Source organism: Cavia porcellus, unplaced genomic scaffold, assembly GCF_034190915.1.
Source record: "Cavia porcellus strain 051 isolate PalLab524CR breed Dunkin Hartley unplaced genomic scaffold, mCavPor4.1 scaffold_3, whole genome shotgun sequence".
In the NCBI taxonomy this organism is placed as follows: Eukaryota; Metazoa; Chordata; class Mammalia; order Rodentia; family Caviidae; genus Cavia; species Cavia porcellus.
The window spans coordinates 81943037-81969105 of record NW_026947486.1 but is presented as its reverse complement, the minus strand read 5'-3'; the positions used below and the strand labels follow the sequence as shown (position 1 = coordinate 81969105).

General features: G+C 40.0%; 1 protein-coding gene across 5 annotated transcripts in view; it reads right to left on the bottom strand.

The window, feature by feature from the left end:
- Positions 1-25801, bottom strand: part of Atp1b4 (ATPase Na+/K+ transporting family member beta 4) — a 32083-nt gene extending 6282 nt beyond the window's left edge. For 2 of the 5 annotated variants that reach the window (XM_063246345.1, XM_063246346.1), the window contains exons 1-7: positions 25604-25801; positions 21432-21669; positions 17551-17679; positions 17196-17300; positions 14133-14329; positions 13000-13056; positions 2425-2532 (exon numbers count right to left, since the gene is read on the bottom strand). In XM_063246345.1, coding sequence (XP_063102415.1) covers positions 2440-2532; positions 13000-13056; positions 14133-14329; positions 17196-17300; positions 17551-17679; positions 21432-21669; positions 25604-25666 — 882 coding nt within the window. In that variant the 5' untranslated portion in view covers positions 25667-25801 and the 3' untranslated portion in view covers positions 2425-2439. Of the gene's footprint in view, positions 1-2424; positions 2533-5506; positions 9954-10658; positions 10755-12999; positions 13057-14132; positions 14330-17195; positions 17301-17550; positions 17680-21431; positions 21670-25603 lie in introns of those variants that run through there. The other 3 variants (XM_005001819.3, XM_003465589.4, XM_013147971.3) reach the window with 3 other exon arrangements.
- Positions 25802-26069: the final 268 nt, after the last annotated feature.

The window sequence follows — 26069 nt, the reverse complement described above, 5'->3', positions numbered from 1 at the left end:
CCTCGTTATCCAACCACTTTCCAAAAGCCCCACCTATGAACACGTTAGATTTTGGGAGGGGACATGGAGAACTAAACCATAATATTCACAATAATCCTGCCTCCTAGAGTGCTGGGATTATAGGTATGTGCTACCATGTCTGTTTCAAACAAGTAAATTTTACAAAATCATCAAAATATAGGGAAAGGGTAAATTTCAGTAAATGGAGTTGTAAAAATTGGATGTCTACATACTAAAAAAGAAGAGAAATAAGAATGAGAGGAGAGGAGGAGAAACAGAGGAAGAAAAGGAAGAGGAGGGGAAATAGAAAAAAAGGAAAAAAAAGAAATTGAACTTTCTCTTACACTGTACAAAATATCATTTCGAAATGGATCAAAGACATAAGACTTTACTGTGGTTTTAGTTCTCTAATGAGTAATGGTGTCAAACATTTTAAATGTACTTATTGGCCTTTTATGTATTTTCTCTGGTCATATTTCTAGTTATATTCTTTGTACATCTTTAACTGGGTTGGTTAGTTGTCCTTTTATTGTTGAGTTGTAAAGGTTTTGTGTAAATTCTGGATTCTAGTCTCTTATTGGATATACATTTTACAAATATTTTCTTCCATTCTGTGGATTGTATTTTCACGTTCTTTTTTTTTTTTTTTTTTTTTTTTTGTCCTTTTGAGACTGTCTCGTTATGCAGCTCAGGCTAGCTTTGAGCTCACTTTGTAGTCCAAGCTAGTCTCAAACTCAAAACCATCCTCCTGCTTCAGCTCCTGAGTGGTAGTATTACAGGTTTCAGCCACCATGCCTGGCTTTCACATTCTTGATAGTGTCTTGAAGCACAGAAATTTTTATTTTTCATTTTGTTTTTGTTTTTGAAATAGTGTCTCACTGTGTAGTCCAGATGGCCTTGGAATAGCTATGTAACTCAGGCTGGCCTTGAACACAAAATTCTCCTGCCTCAACCTCCCAAGTGCTAGGATTATAGATGTGGCACCACACCTGTCAGAAACTCTTAATTTTGATGAAGTCCAAGGTATCTAGATGTTTTTGTGTCATTTGTACTCCTTTATTTAATCCCTGGCCCTATTTAAGTAACAATTTTTAAATTCAAAGTCACAAAAATTTATTTCTATTTTTTTCCTAAAAGTTTTATACACTTTGTTTTTCTTGAGACAGGGTCTTGCTATGTAGTCCAGGCTGGCCTCCACATTATGCTCTTCTTTCCCTAGCTTCCAGAATGTCCGAGATTATAGGTATGCATGCCACACTTGGTTCTAAACTCTTCTGTTTACATCTAAAGTGGTCCACCTTAGATTATGCTATGAAGGAGGGATCTAAATTAATTGTCTTATATGGTGTCAGTTTCAGCACCATTTGTTGAAGATACTGATCTTGGACTATTGAGTGGTCTTAGTACCACATTTGAAACTCAGTTTGCTATAAATTATGGGTTTATTTATGAATCTTGATTCTACTCCATTGAGTTATATGTCTTTCCTGTGACAGGAACATCGTATTTTAATGACTTTAGCTTTGTAGTACGTTCTAAAGTTGGAACTTGTGAACCTTTCAGCTTTGTTCTTATTTTCTGAGATGTTTTGGATATTTAGGTTATTTTAATTTACATATGAACTTTAGGATCACCTTGTCAATTTCTGAAAAGAAAAAACTTAGTTGGAATTTGAAAGAATTGCCTTAAATTTGTAGATAAATTTGGTGAGTATTGCCCTATAAAATATTAATCTAATCTATGAACACAAATGTCTTTTTAAATTTTAGTTCTTTATTTCAAAAGTTTGTAATTTTTCATCTCAGTGCAGAAAAAATGGTTGTTATCAGACAATCAACCAGTAGCAAATGCTGGGGAAGCTGTGGGAAAAAAGGAACCCTTCTCTACTGTTGGTGGGAGTGTAGGGTGATAAACACTATGGAAATCGTATGAAAATTTCTCAGAAAACTAAAAATGGAAATTCCACTTGATCCAGCTTTCTCCTTCTAGGTATCTTCCCAAAAGAGTTAAAGGCATCATTCCACAGTGATGTATGCACACCCACATTTATAGCAGTACAGTTTGTAATAGCTAATTCTTGGGAGGAGCCTATATGTTCATCAACAGATGAGTGGACACAGAGAACAGTGGTATTTATACACAATGGAGTACTACTATACCACAAAAGATATACATTTAAGTTACTAGTAGGAAAATGGATGCACTTTGAGACCATAATGTTAAGTGAAATAACTCAAATACATTAGATTAACTGTCATATGATTTCTTTTATATGAAAAGTTCAGTCTATACCTATATCTGTATCTGTCCCTCTCTCTCTCCTATTATCTATCTTTCTATCTCTCTATCTTAGAAAAATTAGGAAAGAAAAGTTATTGTAATATGGTATATAAAAGCATAACTGCCGGGCATTGTGGCACGTACCTGTAATCCTAGCACTCACGAGGCTGAGGCAGGAGGATTGTAGGGAGTTGCAGGCCAGTCTAGGTTATATAGTGAGTTCAAGGCCAGCCTGGACCACAGAGGATGACCCTGTCTCAAAAACATAAACATAAAAATAAATAAATCAGTAAAATAAAAGTGTACCTTGACTCACTAAAATTGTCTTACATGTTTTACATGTTCTTTGGCCTATTAGTCTGGCTTTCATCTGTATATATGGTAATTAATTCTATGAGGGCTTATAAAATAAATGAATCCAAGTCTGGAAAAATAAAAGGAGTGGAGGGAAGGGGAGAAAAGAATTGAAATGTGTTATATATGTGTACCAGTTTCCTACAGTGAATGTAATCATTATGTACTGCAAACATATACCAATAAAAGTCTAAGCAGTATTTAGATTTCAATATGTTTTCTTTTGTTGATCTTTTCCTAATAATTTTATTGTTTTATGGCATTTTACATGAATTATTTTGTCAAATGTTTAAAATGTTAAAATTTAAAATGTTCTCATTGCTATGTAAAGAGAACTGTTTTTTGTGTACTGATTTTGTATCATGTAGCCTGGTGAACTTGTTCATTAATAGTCTTTTTTATCTTATACTGGGAATCAAAGTCAGGACCTCATGCGTGCCAAGCAGGCACCACAGCACTAATAATCTTTACTATATTCCTCAAGATTTTCTATATAGCAGATGATGGATCACCTGGAAGACTTGAAAGGAGGGAAAAGTTGTTATTTTCATTAGTAGTTCCTCATTTATGAATGTATTCGTTCTTGATGGATGTAAAAATATTTTTTCTAATTCAAGTTAACTTTTATGGAGGTTGTCCTTTGTCTTTCTCTTCTGGAAAAAATGTTTTATACTCTAGACTTTTGATTCAGAATTGACTTACAGATTTTATTTGATAAACACAAAGCAGAATAAATCAAGGTGTTCTCTCTGTCTCATTCTCTCTCCCCCTGCCCTGTGTGTGAGCGTGCGCTTGTGTGTGTGTGTGCGTGTGCTTGTGTGTGTGTGTGTGTGTGTGTGTGTGTGTGTGCATGTCTTCTCATTTCCATCTGAGTGACAAGTGTTGACACAATGCTAGATTCAGGAAAGGAGTGTTCATTGGAGAATTTAATATTAAAACTCAACTTAGTCTAAAAGTTCAGATATAACCATAAGTAGGGGTAATATTTAACAGGACTTCACAGCTATTTATTTTTTCTTGCAAACGTCTCCTTTCAGGAGGAACAACCTCCCTGACAACAACTTGAACGAAGATAAGAGCTACCCCAGTCACCAGACTTGGTTCAGGAGATGGTTCCAACACTGTACCAGGCTGCAAGGGGTCTGCTCACAGAAACTACATTTGAAGGCTATGTTAGATATCTTCTGTTTGACCCACCCTTTCACCCTTTTCCAGTTTACCTTTTCCATTGGGAAGGTGACCTGTATTAACCACATAAATTGCCTTTCAATGAAGCTTTTGACTCAGTTTGGCCAAGGAAAATTACCAGTATATCAGAAGAGGAAAGCTAAGTTCACACATTTATTCTTCTGTTCCTTTTCCCACAAGGTCACCTTGGGCTAGCTTAGTCCTTCAACAAAGTCACAAATGAAGCAGCCAATTATACACACTCACTTCTGTGTTCTGTTAACTAGTCCCTACTCTTGTACGTTAGGATCTAGTGATGATAAGAGTTCAGCTAGTAGATTACTGAGTGCTGTAGTCAGGGGTTGTGCAGAGAACAATTAGAATCAGGACATGGAATTCATAATATTATTTTATGATGGTCACCCAGAGTTAACACAAAGTGCAGGAAATCTGTCCACTACACTAAAGACATAAGATACTCAGCCAGGGGCCTGAATCCCACAGGAATTTCCTTCATGAGACCATCTGAAGACCTAAAGCCCATGACAGTGCCTCCCACGAGTCCAACTGGAGGTCTAGAGCCCACGTAAAGGACTCACACCCGTCTCTTTTAAGGGTCCGTGCTGGGAAGGCCCAAAGGTCAGTGGTGGAAGTCTGTGCCAGTGGGGTGAAGGAGCTATGCTAGTAGGTTGTGGGTTCTACGCTGGAGCTGAGAAGTCAGGCTCAAAACAAAGACGAGGGCTGCCCTGAAAAGCACCCCAGCCATCCTCAGTGACATGGAGGCGCCAAGCTCCTCGGATGATAAGCACAGTGTAGTACATGCCAGGAAGCCAGAATGACGAGTTCGTCCTGGAGACCAAGTGGTACATGTCTTCCCCTCTGGAGCCAGGAAGCAGTGCTCAGTGTGAGGGGCAGAGCTTCTCCAGGAGAACCAAAGGCTCAAACAGTGACACGTAGGAAAACCCACAATGCCTCAGTGCATCAACACCTGGACACCTCCTTCACATTTCTATTTATGCTGGCAACTTTCCTCAGGTGAAACATCTATGCTCAGCACCATGCTGATTTAATTTCTCTGGCATTAAGTTGGCCACCAGTTTTTAATCCATCACACTGAGCTACTTATGGTTCTCTACATTTATGCTTTTATAGATAATCCCTTTGTAAACAAACCCTCTTCTAATTATTGTCAAGTGTGCTATTTCTTGTTGAGATGCAAGTTGATGTTATGGCAACACAGGAGCTTGCAGGGGTACATTGTAGAGTGTAAACTACCCAATTTAAAATTTATCATTCCTTTCTTAAGCATTTTGAATCCCCCCCATCAACCTTTCTTCCTTGTAGCCTAACCAACTAAACAACTTTGTGAAGTAGTCTTTTGAGTTCTTTTTCCTTTCCTTTTCCATCTGTTCTATTCATCCTCACTTCCTCCAACACACACATGCATACACACACACACACACACACACACACACACACACACACTTTTATTTTCTGCCTAGATAACAGCACAGTAAAAACTGGGTATGGTAGTGGCATACACCTGTAATCAAGCCTCTGGGAGGCAGAGAAAGGAGGACCCACAAGTTCAAGCCCAGCCTAAGCAAATTAGTGAGACCCTGTCTTAAATAAAATAAAAACGGGAGAAGCTCAGTCCCAAGACCCTGGGTTTATTCCCTAGTACTGCAGAGATAGTACTTCTGAATGACTTGATTAAATTACTTTATTATGTGAATATTTTAAGGAGAAATCAGTAAATAAAATTACTCCAATATCCGGGTGTTGTGGCAGGTGCCTGTAATCCCAGCACATGGGAGGCTAAAGCCGGAGAATTTCTACGAGTTCAAGGTTAGCTTGGGTTACATAGTGAGTTCAAGGCCAGCCTGAACTACATAAGTTAGACCTTGTCTCAAAAACAAAGAAAACAATGAAAAACCTAGATGAACAAAATGTATTTGGGATCATAAGATGCCCTTTCTCCCAATCAAATCAAACCAGCCTAGTAAATCTTAGGCCAGGCACCTCCCAAAGAAAGAAAGAATTCCTGCTGCATCCTAGCCTATGAGTTGAATGAGGAACTGGGGATATTTGTCTTTAATTGTTATTGCTACTAGAGATTTGCTCTGGGAGACAGTTGGTAGGCAGACGCATCCTGAAGTTACCTAGCCAGGCTTTTCTCAAGTATCTGCAGTTTCTCTCTGAATCTTGGTTCTACCCCTCCTCCACCTCAAAATTTCTCTTAGTGTTACTGTATAGTACCAGAACAATTTATACCAGGATCTAACCTTTATGAGAAAAGGAAAGCTACTCTATGTGAGGGACTGGAGCATGAAGACAAAAGGAAAACAAAATACCCAGAAATGAAACAACTTTCAGTTTCACCTTCCTGTGAGTGAAACTCCAAGAGTAAAGGAAAAAATCAAAATAACAAAAAAGAGTTATGAGAGAAAAACAGTCTTCAACTAATAAGTTGTCAATTGTCAAGTTTTCCATCCACGTGGCTGCACAATATTCCTGTGGAAAAATCAGCGATATTCCCTAGAAAGAAGAAATCACACGTTTCTTTTTTATTTCAATTTATTGCTGTCAACAACTCCCCAAGACAACATAAATGTTAGTTATAAATAGATGCTAAGCAATATTACTTTAGGATAATGATTTCAGAGGAGTGGAGGGGAAAGTCTAGCATGAACAATGCCATCAAGGCAATTGGAAGTAGTATTTCTCCTTGAAAATCAAGCTATGGTATATAGATAGTATACAAATCAACTCCTGGTATGGCACAGTATGGGAGAGTAATTAAATTAATCAACTAGAAGTTCGTCGAATAGTTAGAACCTGACAGTAAATGAACATATTCATTAATCCTATTTTGTGTAATAAAGTGATTTTTTTCATGTCCTAGCTGAGAACCCAAACTGAATGCTCTTCAGTGCTTTGAAGTTGTGGACATGATAAGAGTCCATCGATTGAGAAATACTGCATGACAAAAGATTTATAATTCCTTGTTTAACAGTCAACGTATTTGACAGGATAACATTATATATAAAATATAGCACCAGTAGGTTAACTCCTGTGAAATGTCAACTATTTTAACTAAAATTTGACATGTATTTTAGAATACTTGGGATGTCATTCATTGATTAAAAAGAGATGATACTTCCTGGTAAGCAGCAGCTCAGAGTAGAAAGAGCACTGGACCTGGAGTCAGACGCAATGCGGGTTGTTTTGTCTAAACGCTAATATCCTTTCCAGATTCAGTGTGCTAGTATCTTTTTACTACCGAATCCTGAGTTTGATTTTTTGAGGTAATTTTTAAATGGTCTTAAGTTATTGTCTTTATCATTTTTAAAGGTTAGTTTTGATCACTGAATTCATTCAGGAAATAGTTTAGAAGGAGACAGTTTCATTGGTTTTTAAAAACATGTCTCACACATGTGCTATTGTGCTATCTGATGTTATTTGTTAATAGCAGGCAGGCTTCCTCTACTCTGTCAATAAAACTCAGAAGATATCTGAGAAGGAAATTGCAAAGAGCAACAGCAGTCCTTTCTGCCACAAAGCCAAGAGGAAAATCCTACTGTACGGACTAGATTGGTGTAGTGTGTCTGCATAACTGGCTCCAAATCCCAAGATTAAATAGTTTGGAATTTTAAAAATGAATTCCCTCAAGCAAATGCTTTTGTTTTCAGCTTTGCTTTTCTTCAACTCAATGTGAGTTTACATCTCCATATCAATATCTGATCCATAGAAACCACAAGGCTAAAATGTCCAAAACTAATCTTAACCACATCCTCTCTAAATTTGTTTGATTCTTTTTTGCTGTTGTTTTTGTCTTTTTGAGGCAGGGTCTCACTATGCAGTTGAGGCTGGCTTTGAGCTCCTTTGTAGCCCAGGCTTGTCTCAAACTTGCAATGATCATCCTGCCTCAGCCTGTAAAATGCTGGGATTACAAGTGTTCACCACCACACCTGACTCCTTAGGTTTTTTTTTTTTTTTTTGGTACCGGGGATAGAACTTACAACCTTGCGCTTACCAGACAGCTTGTGCTGTTACGCTAAATCCCTGGCCCTCATTCCGCAGTCCTGTCCCTCTCCAGTACCCACTTCTTATTATAGATAGAAAATTCGTTCTAAAATGCAAATGTGATCATGGATCTTCCCTGACTAAAATGCTTTAAAGATTCCTTTTTACCTACTGAATAAAATTCAAAGTCTCTGAATACCTCCCTAGCCCAATTGCCTGACACTCCCCACCATTCCTCTAAGCTCTTTATACTCCAATTAAATGAACTGCTCAAATTTACTAAAGCACATGATTGCCTTTTCACGATTGTGGCTTTGCATGTGAAACTTCCTCTGAAGCCAGGTGTGGGCTGTACAATTGCAAATTTGAGTCCTGCCCAGCAATTTAGCAACTTAGTGAGACACTACCTCAAAATAAAAAGTAAAAAAGGGCCTGGAGATTTAGCTCAGTGTGAAGGCCCCAGATTCAATTTCTAATACCAAAAAACAAACAAAGTTTAAAAAAATTCCACTCTTATTTCATCATTTATCAGCTGGAAATAGTTATTTTTCCTTATGTTGCATATAGCATTTTTACATAGCAGTTTTATAACTCTTGTTACACCCTATCACAGTTACTTCTCTACTCCTTTGTCTTTACTATCAGACTGTCTGTTCCCTGGTTTGAAGTGAACACTGTAGAGGAGATTGAGATGCTGGATGCTTCTGTCATTAAAGCTTGCTTTGGACCCTGAGACACTAATCTAGTCACCCATACTGGCTTTCTCTCTTTATCCCAGCCCTCCCCCTGGTGGAGGTGTTAAGTAGCAATGGAATGATCACATAGCCGAAGATAAGACAAAGGGACATGGCTGGTCCACAACCTGGACAAACATCTGCCCTGTGTCATTTTCAAAGCAAATACAAAATTGGCTAATGAGCTTTGGCTCCAAGATGGCCTGGTGGGAGCACCATATCTTGTGATGTATTAGTTGGCAAACCCTGATTTCAATTTCCAGGGCTGTAGCTGGGGCTCAACACATTTATCCCTGATGGCCTCCAAGAGTATCACACCACTGTCAAAAAACCCAAGAAGAATTAGCCAGTGGAGATCGTCCATGTTTCCCCCTCTACCTGAAGCTCAGGAAAACCTGTCTGCAGAAATGTTTGCTTTGGGCAATTATACCACAGAGCAAGGAAGGAATCAAGGAGCCCAGTTTCCCCAAACAGTCACACAGAGGGTCTTCATCTTTATCCCAGAACAATATCCAGTTAGCACTGCTTTCCATCCCAGCTGAAGATAACCTAGTCTTGAATCAGTATTTAGTTGCCTCTGAAAGACAGCCAATTTCTCCAGTTCCATGGGATATAGATTGCTATTGGTACAATGGCCTAATGGTATAATCTGGGTTGATCTGAGTGATGATTCTCAAGAAAAGATATTGCCAGCCAGGTTAAAAATGAAGGGGAGCAGATTATCATGTTGGTCAGGAGGAACCTTATCTATAAAATAAAAACTCAGAAAACCTGATGAATTTATAAATATCATAGACACTATCCTGACCATGGCTATTGTGAATTTTATCATACAACATTTATACTATGGTGAGTTTTTTTGAGACAGGGTCTTGCTATGTAGTCCAGGCTGGCTTTGAACTTGTGGCAATTCTCCTGCCTCAGCCTCCCGAGTTCTGGGATTACAGGTGTGTACCACAATACAGTGAGAATTTTAATAGCAAGAAAGATTTTTAGTTTTAAGTGATGGGAAAATAAATTAATATAATCTATTTCTTATCAGGAGAGACTACCTTTAAAAAATCAAATAGCTCCCATATCACTTCTTACACATGTCAAAGGCAAGGAAAAGTAATCTGCTGTCGTGTGTCCACTTGACTGTGTCTTAATAAGAAAAAGAATTCAGGTGCTACCAGGGATAACAGGAGATAAAACAGAAATGGAGTTGGGAGGGGTGGCCTCTTGAAGTTGTTAGGTTTCTATATTCAAGGTGAAGATTACCCTACCCACAAAACGATCATTGATGACATCATTTATGATGCCTTTGCCTTTTAGCTGGCACTGCACAGGCACGGCTTGGTTCTTCACCACATCTGTAAAGTGCATTGCCACCAAAGGGGAAGTGTAGTTAACCTGTAAATAAAAGAACAATGACTCTAAGTAGGGGGAAAATGGTAGGAAGGAAGTGTTCGCTTATTCAGTGCAGGGTGGGATAACCTCTACAACAGGAAGTGAGTACATCTCATGACGCCAAATCACAAATGGTCACAGCAACTGGACATGCTGTCCCTGCCTAGGGAAAGTGTGAGGAAATTCCACATTTTTCTCATACGTCACTGTCACATGTCTGATTTTCCTCTGGGAGAAATGAATTCTGCCTCAGGGTGATTTGATTTTCTGGATGTCAGACCATGAATCAAACCAGCACTAATATCCATCAAGTCTCTGTGCTGGAGATGAAGCCTTCTGCATCCCAAGGCTCCAAATGGGAGAAGCAGTGCGATTATTTGGGCATGATTAAACACAGGTGGTAGTCATTTGTCTACCTCTGGCTTTGCCACTCAGCTATGTGGCTTTGGAAAAGTCACTTTTACTCTATGAGCCCCAACTTTCCCATCTGGAAACTGAGGGAGAGTTAGACTAGACTATATCCAAGATTCTTTCAGATATGAAAAGCCATGCTGCTGTAATAGGAATTTGAGGAGGGAGTCCAGGTTATGGCCATTAGCTATTTATCTATTACTCCCTGCTGTTCCTTAATTCTCATAAATCATTGGTAGCCTTTCCTTTGTCTCTGAGCCCTTTTTGACATCAAAGAAGGAAAGAGATACAGCTTACATGAGTCAGTTTGCCATAGTAAGGGTAGTAGCGGAGGTCAAAGGATGCCGACTCTGGGTAATAATTGATGGATCGGATGTCATTTTCATCACCTCTCTGTAAGTAAAAGCAGATATATGTAGGATGCTGGGTCATAAAGTAAGTTGGGGTCTGAACTAAAGGGACTTGTGCTCCAGGTGAAATATCTGTATGATTCACAATCAGCTGTCCCAGGAAGACCACAAAAGCCAAATGGGTCAGAGGTCAGCCCGACCTATCCCTAGAGGAGCACTTCCTTGGTTTTTCAGTTCACAGACAGCTGAAATAGAAGTTCATGCTGAGGAGTGAATGGCACTCAATGGCTCTGTTCTGGCTCTTACAGAACCCAGACAGAAAGGTTCCAGAGGGCTTGCAATACCTGGTGCTGCATTAGAAAGAAGGTCTAGCACTCTAACCTTTCTCCAAAGAGTCATATGGGGCCTGATGCCCAGCCTTAGACTCTGGAACTGAGGCAGGTAGGTATAAGTTAGAATACATTTATTAAATCCCACTTCACAGTTTGCACATGGCAAGCACAGTTCTATCAGAAGCCGGATCAAATACACAGGGACCTAATGCTTGGGCACACATCCTACAGTTGGTTCACCACAGTCTCGGCAGTGTTTAATTACAGTCGCTGGAGTCAAGAGGACAAGCGAAAGGGATTTAGATAATGGAAATGATTCAACAGGGCTACTCATCACATTGTGTCAGGTAGGGGCCTGCTGATTCTGCCACTGCATTAGGCTTGCCCTAAATAGCACAAAACTAACTAATATGGATGAACAGTGCATTGCTCCTAGAGAATTACTCACTAGGGCCATCTGATTACTTCTTTTGAGAAGCTGTACTGTACTATATTATACTATAATTGTTCTTGGTTTAAACTGAGCAGCTCTCCATAATTCTACTCATTACCTCATCCTGCTTGATTTACACAAATAGGTGTGGATTTTATGAATATTGTTTGTTATAGAATGTACAAAAACTTAATACTTTTTAAAAAGGATACTTCCTAGCAAGGTACAGCTTCCATATGAGCACTACAAGGAGAAATCGATCCAATTAATAAATTAGTTTAAAACCTGGGAAGAGGGGAAGTTTAGCTCAGTGGCACAGCATTCACCCAGCATGTACAAGGCCTTTTGTTCAATCCCCAGCACAGCAAAAAAAGCTAGTTTAAGGCTGAATTGGTCTTTATGATTTATTTATATATTCTTCTAAAAGTCAGTGAGATTTATTTTTCAAGAATCAGGCCTGTAGAATCAGTTTCACTAGTTGGAGTCACATTTCATGTGACTACACACACACACAGAGTACATGCGAACAGAATGAATGTCCTTTCCATTCATTCACCTGGCAAATATTGCCTGAGATTTCTAAGCTCATATTTAGCATCACCATTTCCCACAAGCAACTGACCTTTCTTTAATGCCTCCACTGTGCCTTATGATTTCAACACTTTCACACCTAGCAAAGGATGTGGTATTTATTTAGCAAGTGATCAATAAGTCTTTGCTCTGTATAAGACACTAGCTGAATAAACGCTACCCTTTGCTGTTTTCTGATCTGCCACCACATAGTGAGGAGTTCTGAGCTTGCTTTCTAGTACTATACTGAGAGGGAGATTGCCTGGCCTACCACGTTTACAAGTCCAGTGTGGGGGAGTGCAGTTGATGTCACTGAACAGGAGGGAATCACTGTCTGTTTAAGAAACAAGTCCAGACCTAGGGCTTTTTCCTACAAAGGAGCTAATTGGTGCAGATGAGATAGGAGTTAATGGTCTGGTTAATTAGCATATTAGTAGAGTTCTATTTATACTTCTCTTGTAGTCATTTGTTATTGTAACACCCATTGCCACTGGTCATTGCAGCAAAATGTGAAATTCAGTTTTAAAATCAGGCACTGATGACTCTAGTGAAACCTGTTTGTTTAGTTCAAAGAAACCAGTAATTAGAGCTAAAAGCAAAAGTATAAACAAAATGCCATTTAATGGTTTGGCACATCATTGTTCCCTGCTATGGTCCCTGGCTGAGGTTCAGTCTTTGCCTTTCAAAGATATAAATCTCTCTCTCTCTCTCTCTCTCTCTCTCTCTCTCTCTCTCTCTCTCTCTCTCACACACACACACACACACACACACACACACACATGCATGAATTGAGTGTGTTCTGGAAATTGGAAACTCTGAAGGCACTAAGGACAAGTATAGTTATGAAGAAAAGATTACCACTTCCTTAACCTACAGTCCTTGGAAGGAATGAACTTCCTTTTTACAGGAAATAGACATAGAAGTAACAATACTTACTCAAAAGGACTTTTTACCTGAACTTTGCAGGAAACCTTCACGGGATCTCCAAGCTCAGGAAGAAAGCCTGCAATCTGGCAAATAAGAACCAGTATTTCTTTTTAAACAGATTTGAGAGTAAGACTGAGGATTTTTTATTCCCCCAGTCTGAGTTTCCTTCCTCAGGCATAAATGTCATCTACTTCACCCTCTCCAAGACGCTACAAACAAGCCAGGCCTGGTGGCGCACACCTGCAGGCCCAGATGCTCAGGACACTAAGGTAGGAGGACTACAATTTCAAGGCCAGCCTGGGCAATGTAGTGAGACCCTATCTCAGAATAAAACTTAAAAAGACTGGGGCTGTAGCTAGTTGTTAGAGTGCTTGTCTAGTGCTAGTCTAGCAGGAGGAGGGCCCTGGGCTCCATCCTTAGCACTCCAAATAAATAAATAAATAAAAAGAAATGTTATCAACAACAGAAGATACAACTCCAGAGTTGTACAGCCAAATTTATTCCTTTTATTTACATCTGATAAGTATATGCAGTAAAAACTATAGCAAGATAACTGTAAAGATATAAAGAACTTTTAGGTAAGGCTGTGTCACACCTAAACCATGACAAGAGAGAAGGAAAATACTTTCTTCTCTCTGTCTCTGTGTCTCTCTCTTTTACTGGGGTTGAACCTTAGTGTTGCATACTAAGAGCTCAACCACTGAGCTATACCCGTAGCCCATTTTATTTTTTAATTTGAGACAATGTCTCACTAAACTGCTCAGGCTGACCTCAAACCTGTAATCTGCTTGCTTCAATCTCCTAAACAGCTGGGATTATAACTGTATGCCCGTACACCAGCTGGAAAATGTACCTTTTAATGATGCCAGTACTGTCTCTCACCCACCTCCACATTAATCCTATGTTCCCAAGAGCTCAGGACCCCATTCTTGACAGAGTCCATCAAGGAGCAGGTTTGAGAGTAGGAAAGAAGAATGGTAATAGAAAATGTTCAGGGAGAAAAAGGAATCAATAGATTTGGCTGCTTGTCTGCATTCCTGATGCTGTTGATAAAAATGGCCAAACCTGCAGTGTGTGAAGATCAGAGCCCAAAAGAAATGGAGTGTTTTCCTACCTATCTCATCCACTTATCACCATCAGATAGCAAGGGTTAATGTACCCTGTTCATCTTTAGGAGGATGCAAGGCTGTCCAGTAGAGTATCCAAAAGTAGGGTCCTCCAGACCAGAGCAGTTCTTCAGGAAGGAGCGCTTAAATTGGCAGGCCTTCTTGTCCTCATCCTCATTGCCATCTTGGATGAAGTACTGCCCCGGGGGACAATCTACATTCATTTCCTCTTGAAGACTGTCATTATAACCTGAAGCATGTGTGGGTGGCAAACGTTCATGTTAGATGTGTGCTCAGGGAAAGGCCATGCTTTCAGTGGTTTTCGATCCCTGATTTCTTCCATGCAGCTTGCTTGTACCCTTCCTACAGCCCACTCAGTCTACCCTGAGACTCCTGACCTGCCATTAGGTGCCAAGGGTTTTCACAGCAGTATCCCTCCAAGAAGCCTTCCTGGCTAGTCATTTTAATTCACTTGGTTGCCTGCTTATCGCTTATCCTTCCCTCAGAGCTTCTAGATATCCAGCTCTGGGCAATGAGTTGGCTATCTTATTTCTATTTTCAATTATTCCTTTTCATATGTGGTAAAATTTAAATCTACAATTCTGTCCTTTCTACTTTGGGGACAAAAATAGGCACATAGTAGATTTCGGAAGATGGTTTGAATCATGTTAAGGTGTGGTACATTTTAGCAAGCTAAATTCCCAAGTTAAATCTTCTTAAGTTAAATTTTGGAAACATCTTCTTGTGAGATCAGTGGATGCACTGGGTGTAAGAGAGTGTTGTGGGGAAAAAAGGAAAGTGAAAGAATAGCAGAAGTTGGAAGAGTAACTGGAAGAGAAAGAAAAAGGAATAATCCAGCTCCTCATCCTTTACAGGTAGAAGTTAGCACTGGTACACAGGGACTTGGGTTGAAAGAAACAAATCACAACTATAGGGTTTCCACTAAGAGGGCAAGGGAGGAGATCTTCCCTATTGAGATGTGAGATACTCAGAATTAGTTTCCCTTTCCATTTTGATGGAATGTAATGGGTGTCCATGGTACACACATTAGGGAGAGAGCTGTAAGGAGCACTCTGTTTACTCTTTGAAGTACTAGGTGCTTTAAGAATGGGCTCTGAAAATTATTGCATTATTTCCAATTTGGCTCCAAATGATGGAATCCGGTTAACCTTGTTAGGCCCAGTTCCCTATGCATTTGTGTTTGAAGTAGCTGTTTTTCAGAGGAGACTGCACCAGAGATAAAACTCAAACTATACCGTTGGATCCACATCTACAGAGGTTGTGCCCAGGGTATGATATTATTGAGAGGCATTTAGTAATTTTAAGTCCATTCCAGTTGGCTACGACTTTATTTTTCCTTTGACAAAACCACATTCAGTTGAAGTCTTTGTTATAAACTTTTTTGAAAGAACAAGAACTATATTCACACAATAACTTTCTAAATAGAAACTGCCATCATGTGCTTATTGTTTCTCTTGAGGTAGTCCCTTAAAAATAATGTGACATGGGTATGACTCTTATTGCAAAATCACAGTCCTCGTGGGCATGTAACTGATACTGTGGGATGTCTATTTCAGAGATGTGTTCCTGTTTAGCAGGTCATATTATCTGCTTTTAGGAACTAAAGACTCAAGCCTTTTCTAATGTGCCCTGACTCCATCATTAGGTCAGAATTGGTATTTCTTCACCCACTCACTTCTCAGAGGGATTTCCTACACAGAAATTTTGGCAATGTACATATTTGTAACAGCTTTTAAGCATTTTGAAAGAAAAAAAGATATTGTCCTGACTGTTATGCCCTAAACATTTTTTGTGGCCAAAAATGCAATTACACAGCTTCAGAAAGAACCCAGCCACTCTCATTCTACAGGTGAGAAATCTGAGGTTCAGTCTTACCCCAAACAACATTGAGCATTACTGGCATAAATCTGAGTTTCTAACTCCTGGTCAGACAGCAAGCATAGAGTTATGAAAAACAACACTTTATAAACTTTAAAGTTCATACAAATCACCTGTAATTTTTGCTCAAATACAGATTCTAGTTCAATAGCTCTGAAGTAGGGCTCAGGATTGTCTTTCTAAAAAATTTCCCAGGTTATACCCAAGTTACAGGTCCCTGCATAACACTTTAGAGTAGCAAGGTCATCAAAACATCCAGTTTAAACACTGCTTCTGCTGCTAGATTTCAATCAAGTCGCTTTCCCCTTCTGAGCCTGAGTTCCCTCAGTTTGTAAAATGAAGACAAAGGACTCTGCTATGAAGGGTTAAAGTTGAGTGACAAAATTTACACATTTTAAAAAGCACTTCCTGGCGTGTGATAAGAAGTCACTACCCTCCTAATTCAGTATGCATTCTACTAGCTATCTTTATGCCCCTATTTCAGCCAGGCCAGGGCAGCAAGTAACTATGCACTGCTTTTTTTGCACAACAATAAGGTGCACCAAATGTAAACCCCTCTGGGATTTCTCTTTGGTAGCTGGGTAAATACAGAACTTGTATGTTCTGGGTTTAACATTACCAAGCTGCTACCATCTCCACTTTTGCCATGTGGAAGGGCTTCCCACAAATCCATTTTGTTCCTGAAGAGGTACCTTAAAAATATTTGCTATCAAAATGTTGGCGTGATGCCGCCCACAGGTTATTCCTCTCACTCCTTTCTGGCTTGCTGTTAAAGACACTGCTTTCCTTCTTCAGATAGTCAATTTCCAAGAAATCAATTATCTTACCTTGAGACAGTATAGCAGACAGAAATCTTCCAGCTCTGGAGAACATTCTCCTTTACTCATCAATATCACGCTCCAGAATTATCTTTGATTAGGGATTGCTATTGAGCTATCTAGAGGTCCTTAGGCTTTATCTAAGTGCTATAGGGTGTTCATAAAGAGAAGTTTTCTGCCTCAAAGAGGTTACTGAGAGTTGGCTTATGTACTTTCACAGTAATATGCAATCACATACTAGAGCAGTTTTGATTGGACAAAGGGTACTGAGGGGGATACAAAGTAAGGAAAGATCATGATAGGTTGAGGTTACTAGGACTGGGATTTCTGGGCCAGGAGAATTTTGAATTCCCACCCACTGCCTTTCAAGAGAGTTTTCTGCTATTCTGAGAAACTTACCTTGGAGAAAGCCATTTAGGCTAATCACATAATGCTGCCAAGTGTCAGGTTCAGAAACGTTGAAGTTGAAGTTAAGACTATGGGCGAAGGGTCTGATCATAACTCCTGGCAATGAAAACAGGTCTTGGATATATTAGCCCATTCTTGGATAATTGTTGTATTGATTCCCATGAAACTATAGACTATCAAAAATGAAAAGGACCATAATTTTCCAACTGCCATTTTAATTTTACTCTTAATAATTGAATCTCTGTTATTATCGGGAAGAACTGAAGTTAATTGAGGCTGAACATGCTGTGAAAACAGATTTCTGTCCAGCAACTTTTGACAACACAGACCATTTGGACACACTCACCAGGAGTTTTCACCCGTTCAGTGAAGGTCGGCATATAAGGGCTGATGGTCAGAAATAGCATGTACATGCAGAGAGTGATCACAGCAGCCAGAGAAGCATAGAAGAAGAAGTAAATGAATAAAATCAGGCCTGCAGAGCAATCAAAGGCGACAGTGGTCAGTGCCTGCCAACAAGCCCAGCCTCCCCACTTGAACTCACAATCCCTAATCAATCCAAGTGTAAGATAGACTTTTTAATCCCTCAGATTCAGTATGCCTTGTTGATGCAGATTGCAACAATCAGAAATTGGTGAGGATTGTGTCAGGGGTCTCACTGTAGTTTACCTCTCCAACGGAAGGGCTTGCTGAATACATGATGATCAGGAACAAAATTATAGGGGAGTGTAGTTTAAAGTACTGCAGAGGGCAAATCGCTTCAGAGTCCTCTGGGCAACAGAAGATGTCCTAAGTACAAATCATTCTTCACTATTCATTAAAGCAGGTGACCTGAAGAGTCCTGACAGCTCAGTTCCAGTGATTATATGTATTTGCAAGAAGTGCAAACAACATTTCTTTTCTTGTAGTCTATAATTCAAATTTTGCTTAATTTCTACTGGACTTGCTGCTAATCAAAACAGTGAGGTTTTACCCTACTTATTTCAAATCTTACTAATTTTCAGCGAAGTTTAAGTGGTTTTGCTTTTTAAAAAGAACACGAATGCAGGGTGGGAAAGGGAGGAGGAGGAAACGGTCCTTAATCACGGACACTTGGTGCCTGTGAACTTGGGCAAATTACATAATTTTTCTGTGCCCCTGATTCATCACAGGTAGAATAATGATGCTTTCAGAAACTACCTCATGATCTCTCAGTCTCTTCTGACATCCTGTCTTGAATATATCACTTTCTAGCTGTTTATTCTTCCATATACTATTTACCTCACTGGACCACAATTTTTCCTCTCTGGAAAATAAGAATAATAACAGTTTTGTACTCACTTCTTAGCATTAAGTAATGCATAGAAACAGCATTGTACAAAGCTTAGCAGATATTAAGTATTATATACGTGGCAAGCATCATCATTGTTATTATTATTGCTATAGGACCAACTGAATAGTGAATAGGAGACTAGAATAAACTACATAACTCTGCTGTACTCAAACTGAATTCAAATATTGTTTTCAGTTAAACTATGAACCAAATAAATACGACTAAAAAGTTGTGTGTGTGTGTGTGTGTGTGTGTGTGTGTGTGTGTGTGTGTGTATGTGTGTAGGGGAGAAAAAAACCCATAGTAACCCAACTGGAAATGGAACTGGCTATGTTTGATAAGATGAACTAAAACAGAACTGGAACATGAACATATTGGTTCCCTTGGAGTCCCTGGAGGAGAAATAGCAGTGCTTGTGTGCCTGTGGTACCTGGCTATCCCTGTGTACTTCCTCCTCTGCTCATCCCCCTTATCTCCATCCTGGGAACAGATCAACAGTTGAAGCCATCCCAATTCAGTGTCATGCATGAACATGAAGCAATGAAATACGAGTGTAATCCTTTGGCAGTATGTCCCCCCCACTCCAGGACGTATAGCCAAGAACTTACAGATGGGAGAATAGCATTAGCAGTAAGTCCCTTTAGCTTCTCCTGGGAGGGGTTATCTGGGGTCTGTGATAGTCTATCTTACCTCTACCTGGGCAAAAAGTGTGACCTGCATTTGAACCCACTGATCCCTTCAATTCCCTTTCTGCTCCAGATATTCAAATTTCACTTGGGTTCCTCCCCTAAGTAACCTAGAGCTCTCTCCTGAATGCCTCACCCAGGCTTAGATGGAACACTAAGTACCTATGCTCCCAATGAGTCACTCCTCCCACCAAAACAGCCTATCTGGTCCTGAGGCTCAACCCATCAGGGCCTTGATGATTGTTGGAATTTATGAAGATAATGCATTGTCCTGGCAAAAGAATGAACTGGTGTTTGAGTCCCAGCATTGTCACTTACAGTTACTGTGTGACTTTAGACAAATTACTTACCCTCTCTAAGCCTCAGTTTCTGCATCTGTAAAATGGGGATAATAATATTACAACCTCATATGGTTCTGGTCAATATCTAATAAAATAACATATAGTTCCTGAGAATAAGGGTTGCCCAGCTACCAAATGAAAAGCCCAGAGTGTTTTAACAGACTGGGTGAATATGTTGGATACATTGATGTCTAGGTTAGGACAGACTTAATAATGCTCAAGTAGGCACATAGCCATCAAGAAACAGGGCAGCCTGGGAATTAATATTACCATTGGCCCTTGGGCATGGTGTAGCTCAACAGAAGCTTGAATTCCTGGGCTTTCCTTAAACCTGCTACCCAGCATTCTGGCTATGGCCTGTCATGCAAGAGTCTGCACTGTCGTATCTTCCCCAGATACTTGAAACTTTCTCCCGCATCCCCCTTATTGGTCTATGGATTGTCCTCCACAGGAGCAATTTAGAACAGCTCAGTTGGTAAGGTTCCAATGGCTGGCTGTTTAGGGGTGAACACATGGCTTCTCACTCCAGAATCATGCTTACATTGTACAAGGTCTGTTTTTGCAGACTTCTTTAGGCTGTGAAAAAAACAGCTGTGTTCATTTTGGAGGCCCAGTGTATGTCCACCATTTGTTTGCAGCTTCAAGAATGTCAGAATATCCCTTAAATGATACATTTATTCCAGTTGAGAGTTTGAGGGATGGAGAGGGGTGGGGCTGGGAACAGAGTGGGTGACAGGAGATGGAAGTTGATCAGAGTCCCACACCCGCTCTTCCTAATTTCAGGAAGTAGGGATGGATGCTTCAAAAGAGAGAATTATCAGCCAAAGGGGCCTTTAGAAAGGCATAGTTGTCAAATTCGGCAAGCTATACTCTTGGCACTAACGGACTCATTTCATCCATGGTGTCTTCGTTTTTTCTCCTATGGAGTGAGGTCCAAACCAGCAGCTGTTCTTTATTCTGGGCTGCTTAGAGTGTGGCAAGTGTGAACTTTGCCATGGGCAAAACCTGAGAAGGACCAGCAGTGATAGTTTAAGAAGTGGGTAGGATCCTGGAAAGACAGTGTTAGAGAGATTGGGAAATAAACATGATGTTGGTGTGTGGTATAAAAAGGGGAAGCTAAGGCATAAATTCTGCCATTGATCAAGCAACATGGAGGCCCAGGCTTACTCTCTAGTACAGAATCCCTTACACCTAATTCTCCTGTCTCTACGTGGATGAACTGAGTACAGTTAAGCTGGGGCCAGGGACAGGCCTTTTGGTTCTCCTTCTCTGACATTACTAAGTGATGATAAGGCTTTATCAGATTAGCAGGGACATGGGTCTCATATCCTAGAGAAAGTCTTATTTGTAATACTTTTCCCCCAGTACTAGGGATTGAACCCCAGGTCATCTCACTGAGCCATATTCCCAGACCTTTCTGCTAGGAGTAGTACTCTCAGTTTTAAAAATTTTATATATATAATTTTAATACTGAAGTGTGATGCTGACCTTGTAAGAGAGGCAAGGCACTGTTTCCCTCATTTAATAGGTGGGGAGACTGAGGCTAAGAGAAGGTAAATGATAAACTCAAAACTCACATGGAATAAAAGTGACAGGGCTGGAACTCTGAAAAAAAAATTTCCATCTTTCCAACTAATTCTCACTGTGTCTCTGCATTGCATACTGAGCCCAGTGCATTTCAGTCAACTTTGTTCATCTATGTATTGAGTTTGTTCAGATGGATCTGTCCACAGTCCACGCATTTTTCTAGGCATTGGTGCCTTCGTGTGAAATATTAAGAGAAGTTTTTAGCCAGTGTATGGTAAAGGATCCCTGGATACCATGCCAAAAAAAAAAAAAAAAAAAAAAAAAGACACCAGACTGGGGCATTGGGATGAATGGGACTTACTCCAGCTCTGACCTGTTTGGGCCAGAGACATCCTTCTCTCTGGATCCCACAGGTATTCGATCATGATCTGTAATTTCTGCCACCAGGCATTGCCTATGGGCTGCTCTTGACTCTTTTCCTCCTCCTCTTTCTTTTCCTTTTCTTCTTCCAAATCAGGCACCACCATCACAGGAGCCTCCTCTTCTCCTGCTTCCTCTTCATCTGCCAAGTAGCTCTGATTTTCCTCACCCTGATCATCCTGAAACAGGGACAAAACACAGTCCTCTTTTTGAAGAAGATAAAAAGCCCAATGACACATACCTCCAGTCAAAAATAAATGCAAACCACTCAATATTTGGAGCTCCTTCAAATTTCCACTTCCTCATAAACATACCCATTGTTAGGAGAGGTGGATTTTCTTCTTGTTCTTTTGGAGGAAATATCTTTTTTTCTGATCAATATTGAATCAGTACTCTTTCCATAGAGATACAAGTGTTATTCTCAGCTTCTGTCCTTTAGGCTCTTCTGCTAGGACATCTCTTGTCACTACTCTATCCCAAGACCCTGGCCTTCCACTTAACTTTGAACTGTCAATGCAGATTTGAGCTCACATTAGAAGATAGAGTAGTCTTGGACATACATGTGCATGACTGAAGATTTTCGGTCCAAGCCTGCTTTGTTCCAACTCCCTGTATACATTCAGTTGCTCAATTTCACATCCCAAGTTGTACCTAAAAAGTCTAGGACGGGCACTGGAGGGAGATGCCAACTGTTGTGCCCCATCTCAAAACTTAGACTACTTTCCTGACAGAATCAAGAGATGGGAGTTTATTTTCTGCTTCTCTAACTACTGCCATAGGTGGAACCCTTTCATGTCTTAGGCTACATGGACGGGCTACCTGAGAGCTGGGACCCCAAATACTCCTTTCTTAATTCCCCCTGTACCCTAGGCAAAAAGCTGGGCATGTAGTAAAGTGTTAAGCACATATTCGCTGATTGACTGATTGCAGCCATTACATGAGATTTGAAACTGTAATCTTCTCTGAGTGGTTCTCAGAAAATTAAACCAAAAAGAAAAAAAGAAGAAAAAGAAAAACTCAATTTCAAATGGTGTTTTAAATGCCTTCCAAACACAGGCTGGAGGGCTGTTTTGTATCTTTTCTCTTTAGGGGTTTGCCAAGGCTCACTGCCACATCAGAAAATAAGGCCACCCTCCGTTCTCTCTGCTGTCCAAGTCTGAAGAGTGGCGGGGCTTGTGCACCTGTTAGGGTCAGATATGTCAAGTGTTCAATGCCAAAGACTCTCTGCTGTGCCCTCCCTGCCTGATTCCTCAAAGGCCACTTAGAGGGCACACTGCTAAAATAGTGCTGCCTTTGGTGAAGTGTTCATGAAATCAGAGTGTTCAGAATCAGTAAAAGTGATATGGAATGACAAGGCTCTACTCTCACCATTCATTCTGTTCAGTGCCATGTAGCTCTTGATTATAAGTGCACTTGAATTGCTCTCTAATTTGTTCAAATGTACAGCTGTATATCATAGACACCATAGTAGAACTGACAGGGATATTCAAGATTTGTTTTTCCATATCAGGCCCAGATAGGGGATAGGATTTAGCTAAAGCTGTGTAACAAATTCATGACATAATTGACGCTCTCAGAACCTATGTCTTTTGGTGCTCTGGACAATGAAGTTTGTTCTCCATTACATTGAGCCTAAGTGCCTAGTAGTGGCTTAGCAGATTTATGAAACATAATATCATCTTAGCGTCTGTGTTCCCACGAGATTATAGGTGCTATATAGTCAATGATTAATTTTTACTCTGAAATGGATTCACAGTGTAAGACTTAAAAAATAAGTTTCATCTCTCACTCAGTGTTAGATGGATGAATACATGTTCTTAAGTCTCTAACTTTTTTTGTGAACCTGTGTACATATTTGACCTTCCAAACTATATTTTGAGTGCCCAATGGAAGAGTCCATTCTTTTCTAACCTCTTGTTGATCTTCCATAGTGTGAAGTCCACAGCTAAGTATCCAGTGGCTACTGACAAAATATCAAATGATACCTGCCTGAATTAAAATACCTTGTGCAGGACTCTGGGGTAAATGCTGTCACAGAGCTTATTACCTTAGCCTCAGTAGTCATGTGCATTAGAGTGGGTAGTCATCATGACCCATACAGAACCTACTGCATTTGAGAATCTCAGAGACTTTGAAATGTATCTTTGCATGATGGAGAAATTTATGTTTCCTTTGTAGTTTCTGAACATCTTCCTTTTCTCTCCTTATTGCCTAGGCCTGCCTTCCACTGTGTTGGCCATGGCCTCACCCTGATCTTATCTGTAGATATGTGTTCTCATGATAATCTCATTAAAAATTGCTTGTCATTTTAATGTAAGACTTTAGTCTTACTCTCCTGGGAAGAAGTAATCTTCTCAGAGCTAATTTCTTCCCACAGATCTCACACCACCTGAGTCTTACTTTAGGTACCTCAAATACTGTTTTTCTTCTCCCTTGATTCCAGCCAGGGATGTAGGAATAACACATTGTGCAAGAAAGGCCTCTTGAAAGTTTCTTGTTAAGTAAATCTGTATAAAATGTATTTTCATGGAGCTACTTTAACAAAAATGTAGCAGGAATCCTTTGGTGATGAGAATGTATGTCCCCCAGGTTCTGTTTTCGTCCGCTTCCTCATATGACAGTGTGTTTGTGTGTGCTGGAATATGGCACTGGGTGTGAACTGGGGCCATCGTGTTTCGCTAAAAAGGAAGTCTGAAGGACAGGGAATGGCTCCATCTTGAGCAATCAAAACATCTAAATAAATACATAAACAAACCTTGCAACCCAAAGGATAAATTTGTGCCCTGAATTAAACAATATCCTGTAAATAAATGAATGGTTGGTTAATTTCAAGAGAGAGATTAAGTATATGATTATATCAAATAATTTCTTTTTTAATTTGATCAAGTATTATAAAGAGTAAGATCCTCTGATGCATTTAAAATCCAAACTACTTGCCAAACAGCTGAAATTGCACACAACAGTTTATCAACATTCCATAGAAAAAAAGCCAAGTGAGGAATACTTATATTTTTCCCACCAAGCATGACTACTGAGAGCTAGAAGGCACTTTGGAAATATCAAAAGAAAGATTCTACAAATTGTGTCTAGAAAACTAAGAGAAGCCTCCGATAGTTGACAGGGGATTAGAAGAATTCATGTTTTCTTCTACTGGTGCTTGACAGTCTTCATTTAATTCCCTGGTTATACAAGTGGACTTATCCAAAGAAAAATGGATTATGCTTTTTCTCTTATATTACAGCATTCTTTGTGAACATCTACCAACAGTATTGTGTATGGCATATACTAATGATTTATAGCAAAGAAAATGTAAAGGAACTTTTGGATCAAATAATGTAGCCAGGAGATAAATAATGACAGCAAAGGTGTATGAATTGGGGTGTATGTGTGTACATATTTGTGCTAGGCAGTATGAGATGATCGACAAAGTGGTAAAGTGGGTAGTGGTTTACCAGGGGAGGAGGGAGTTGCATACTGTGAATACAACAAAAAGAATACTGCATTAGAAGCGAGGAGACTCACATTCTTATGTTGGGTCCTCCATGAACTAGCAAGTCACTCCAGTGCTCTGAGCATAATGAGGGGTTCTGGAGTGATGATGTCTAAGATTTCCCCCAACTCCTATCAAGGAGTCTATCATTTTAGTGATAACTGGGTGATTTCTGATTTAGAAAAGGAGCAGCTGGATTCTAAGAAGCTAACATCTAAAGGGACTAAAACAGCTGGATAACTAGTGCCTGTCATTTTCTCTTCTCTTTCCCTTCTCTCTTGACTTATTTTTGCTAACAGAATGGAACCTCTACGTCTAGATTCCAAAAGGTCTGTGTAATTCTAGGCTCCTAAGGGGAAAAAAAAACATTAAATGGCTCATTATTCTCTGGTATGTTACCCTTTCCTTCTTTTTGTTCCACAAGAAACAGCACTTCCTCCCTCCACCCAGCAATTTAAGGTAGTAAGGGTGTAGGGGACTAGGAGTCAATGTTTTTCTTGAAATCCTGGTTTTCCCTGAGCTTTACTGTTTCTGCTCATCCCAAGGATAAACCACTGTCTACACAGTCCCCAACCCACCCCATTAAAAAGGAGAAGCAAAATATTCTGCTTCCTAGGACTCACAAGTCTGTAGCGATAACCATAAGGAAAGGCCGGAGCCCTCCTGGGCTGGAGTTGCCTTCTCATGGCCGTTCAGTGGGCAAAGATACTGTGGAGGCAGCAAGTAGGAGACTTCTGGACTTCTGATGGTACAGGAGACACTGATTACTGGGAATGCTTGGCGCGTGGTAAAAGTGAACCTTCCTGGCATAAGCCCTTCCTCAAAATAATCTAACATGCCCCTTTCTCATTGGTTGGCCCCTTCCCTGAATCAAAGGAAAGTCCTTATGGAAAAGCAAGCTCATCATTACAGGGAGGGGAGATATTCTGGGTCATGAGAATGAGTGACTCACCCCCCTCCTTCATGTATCTTTCCACCCTCTGCCCTTCTCCAGCGCCTGAGATACAATGGGCCCAATGGAAATCCTAAGTCATATTCTTCTCAATTGAGAGTTGGATATCAGTGTGTAAGGGGCGGGGCGTGGGTGGG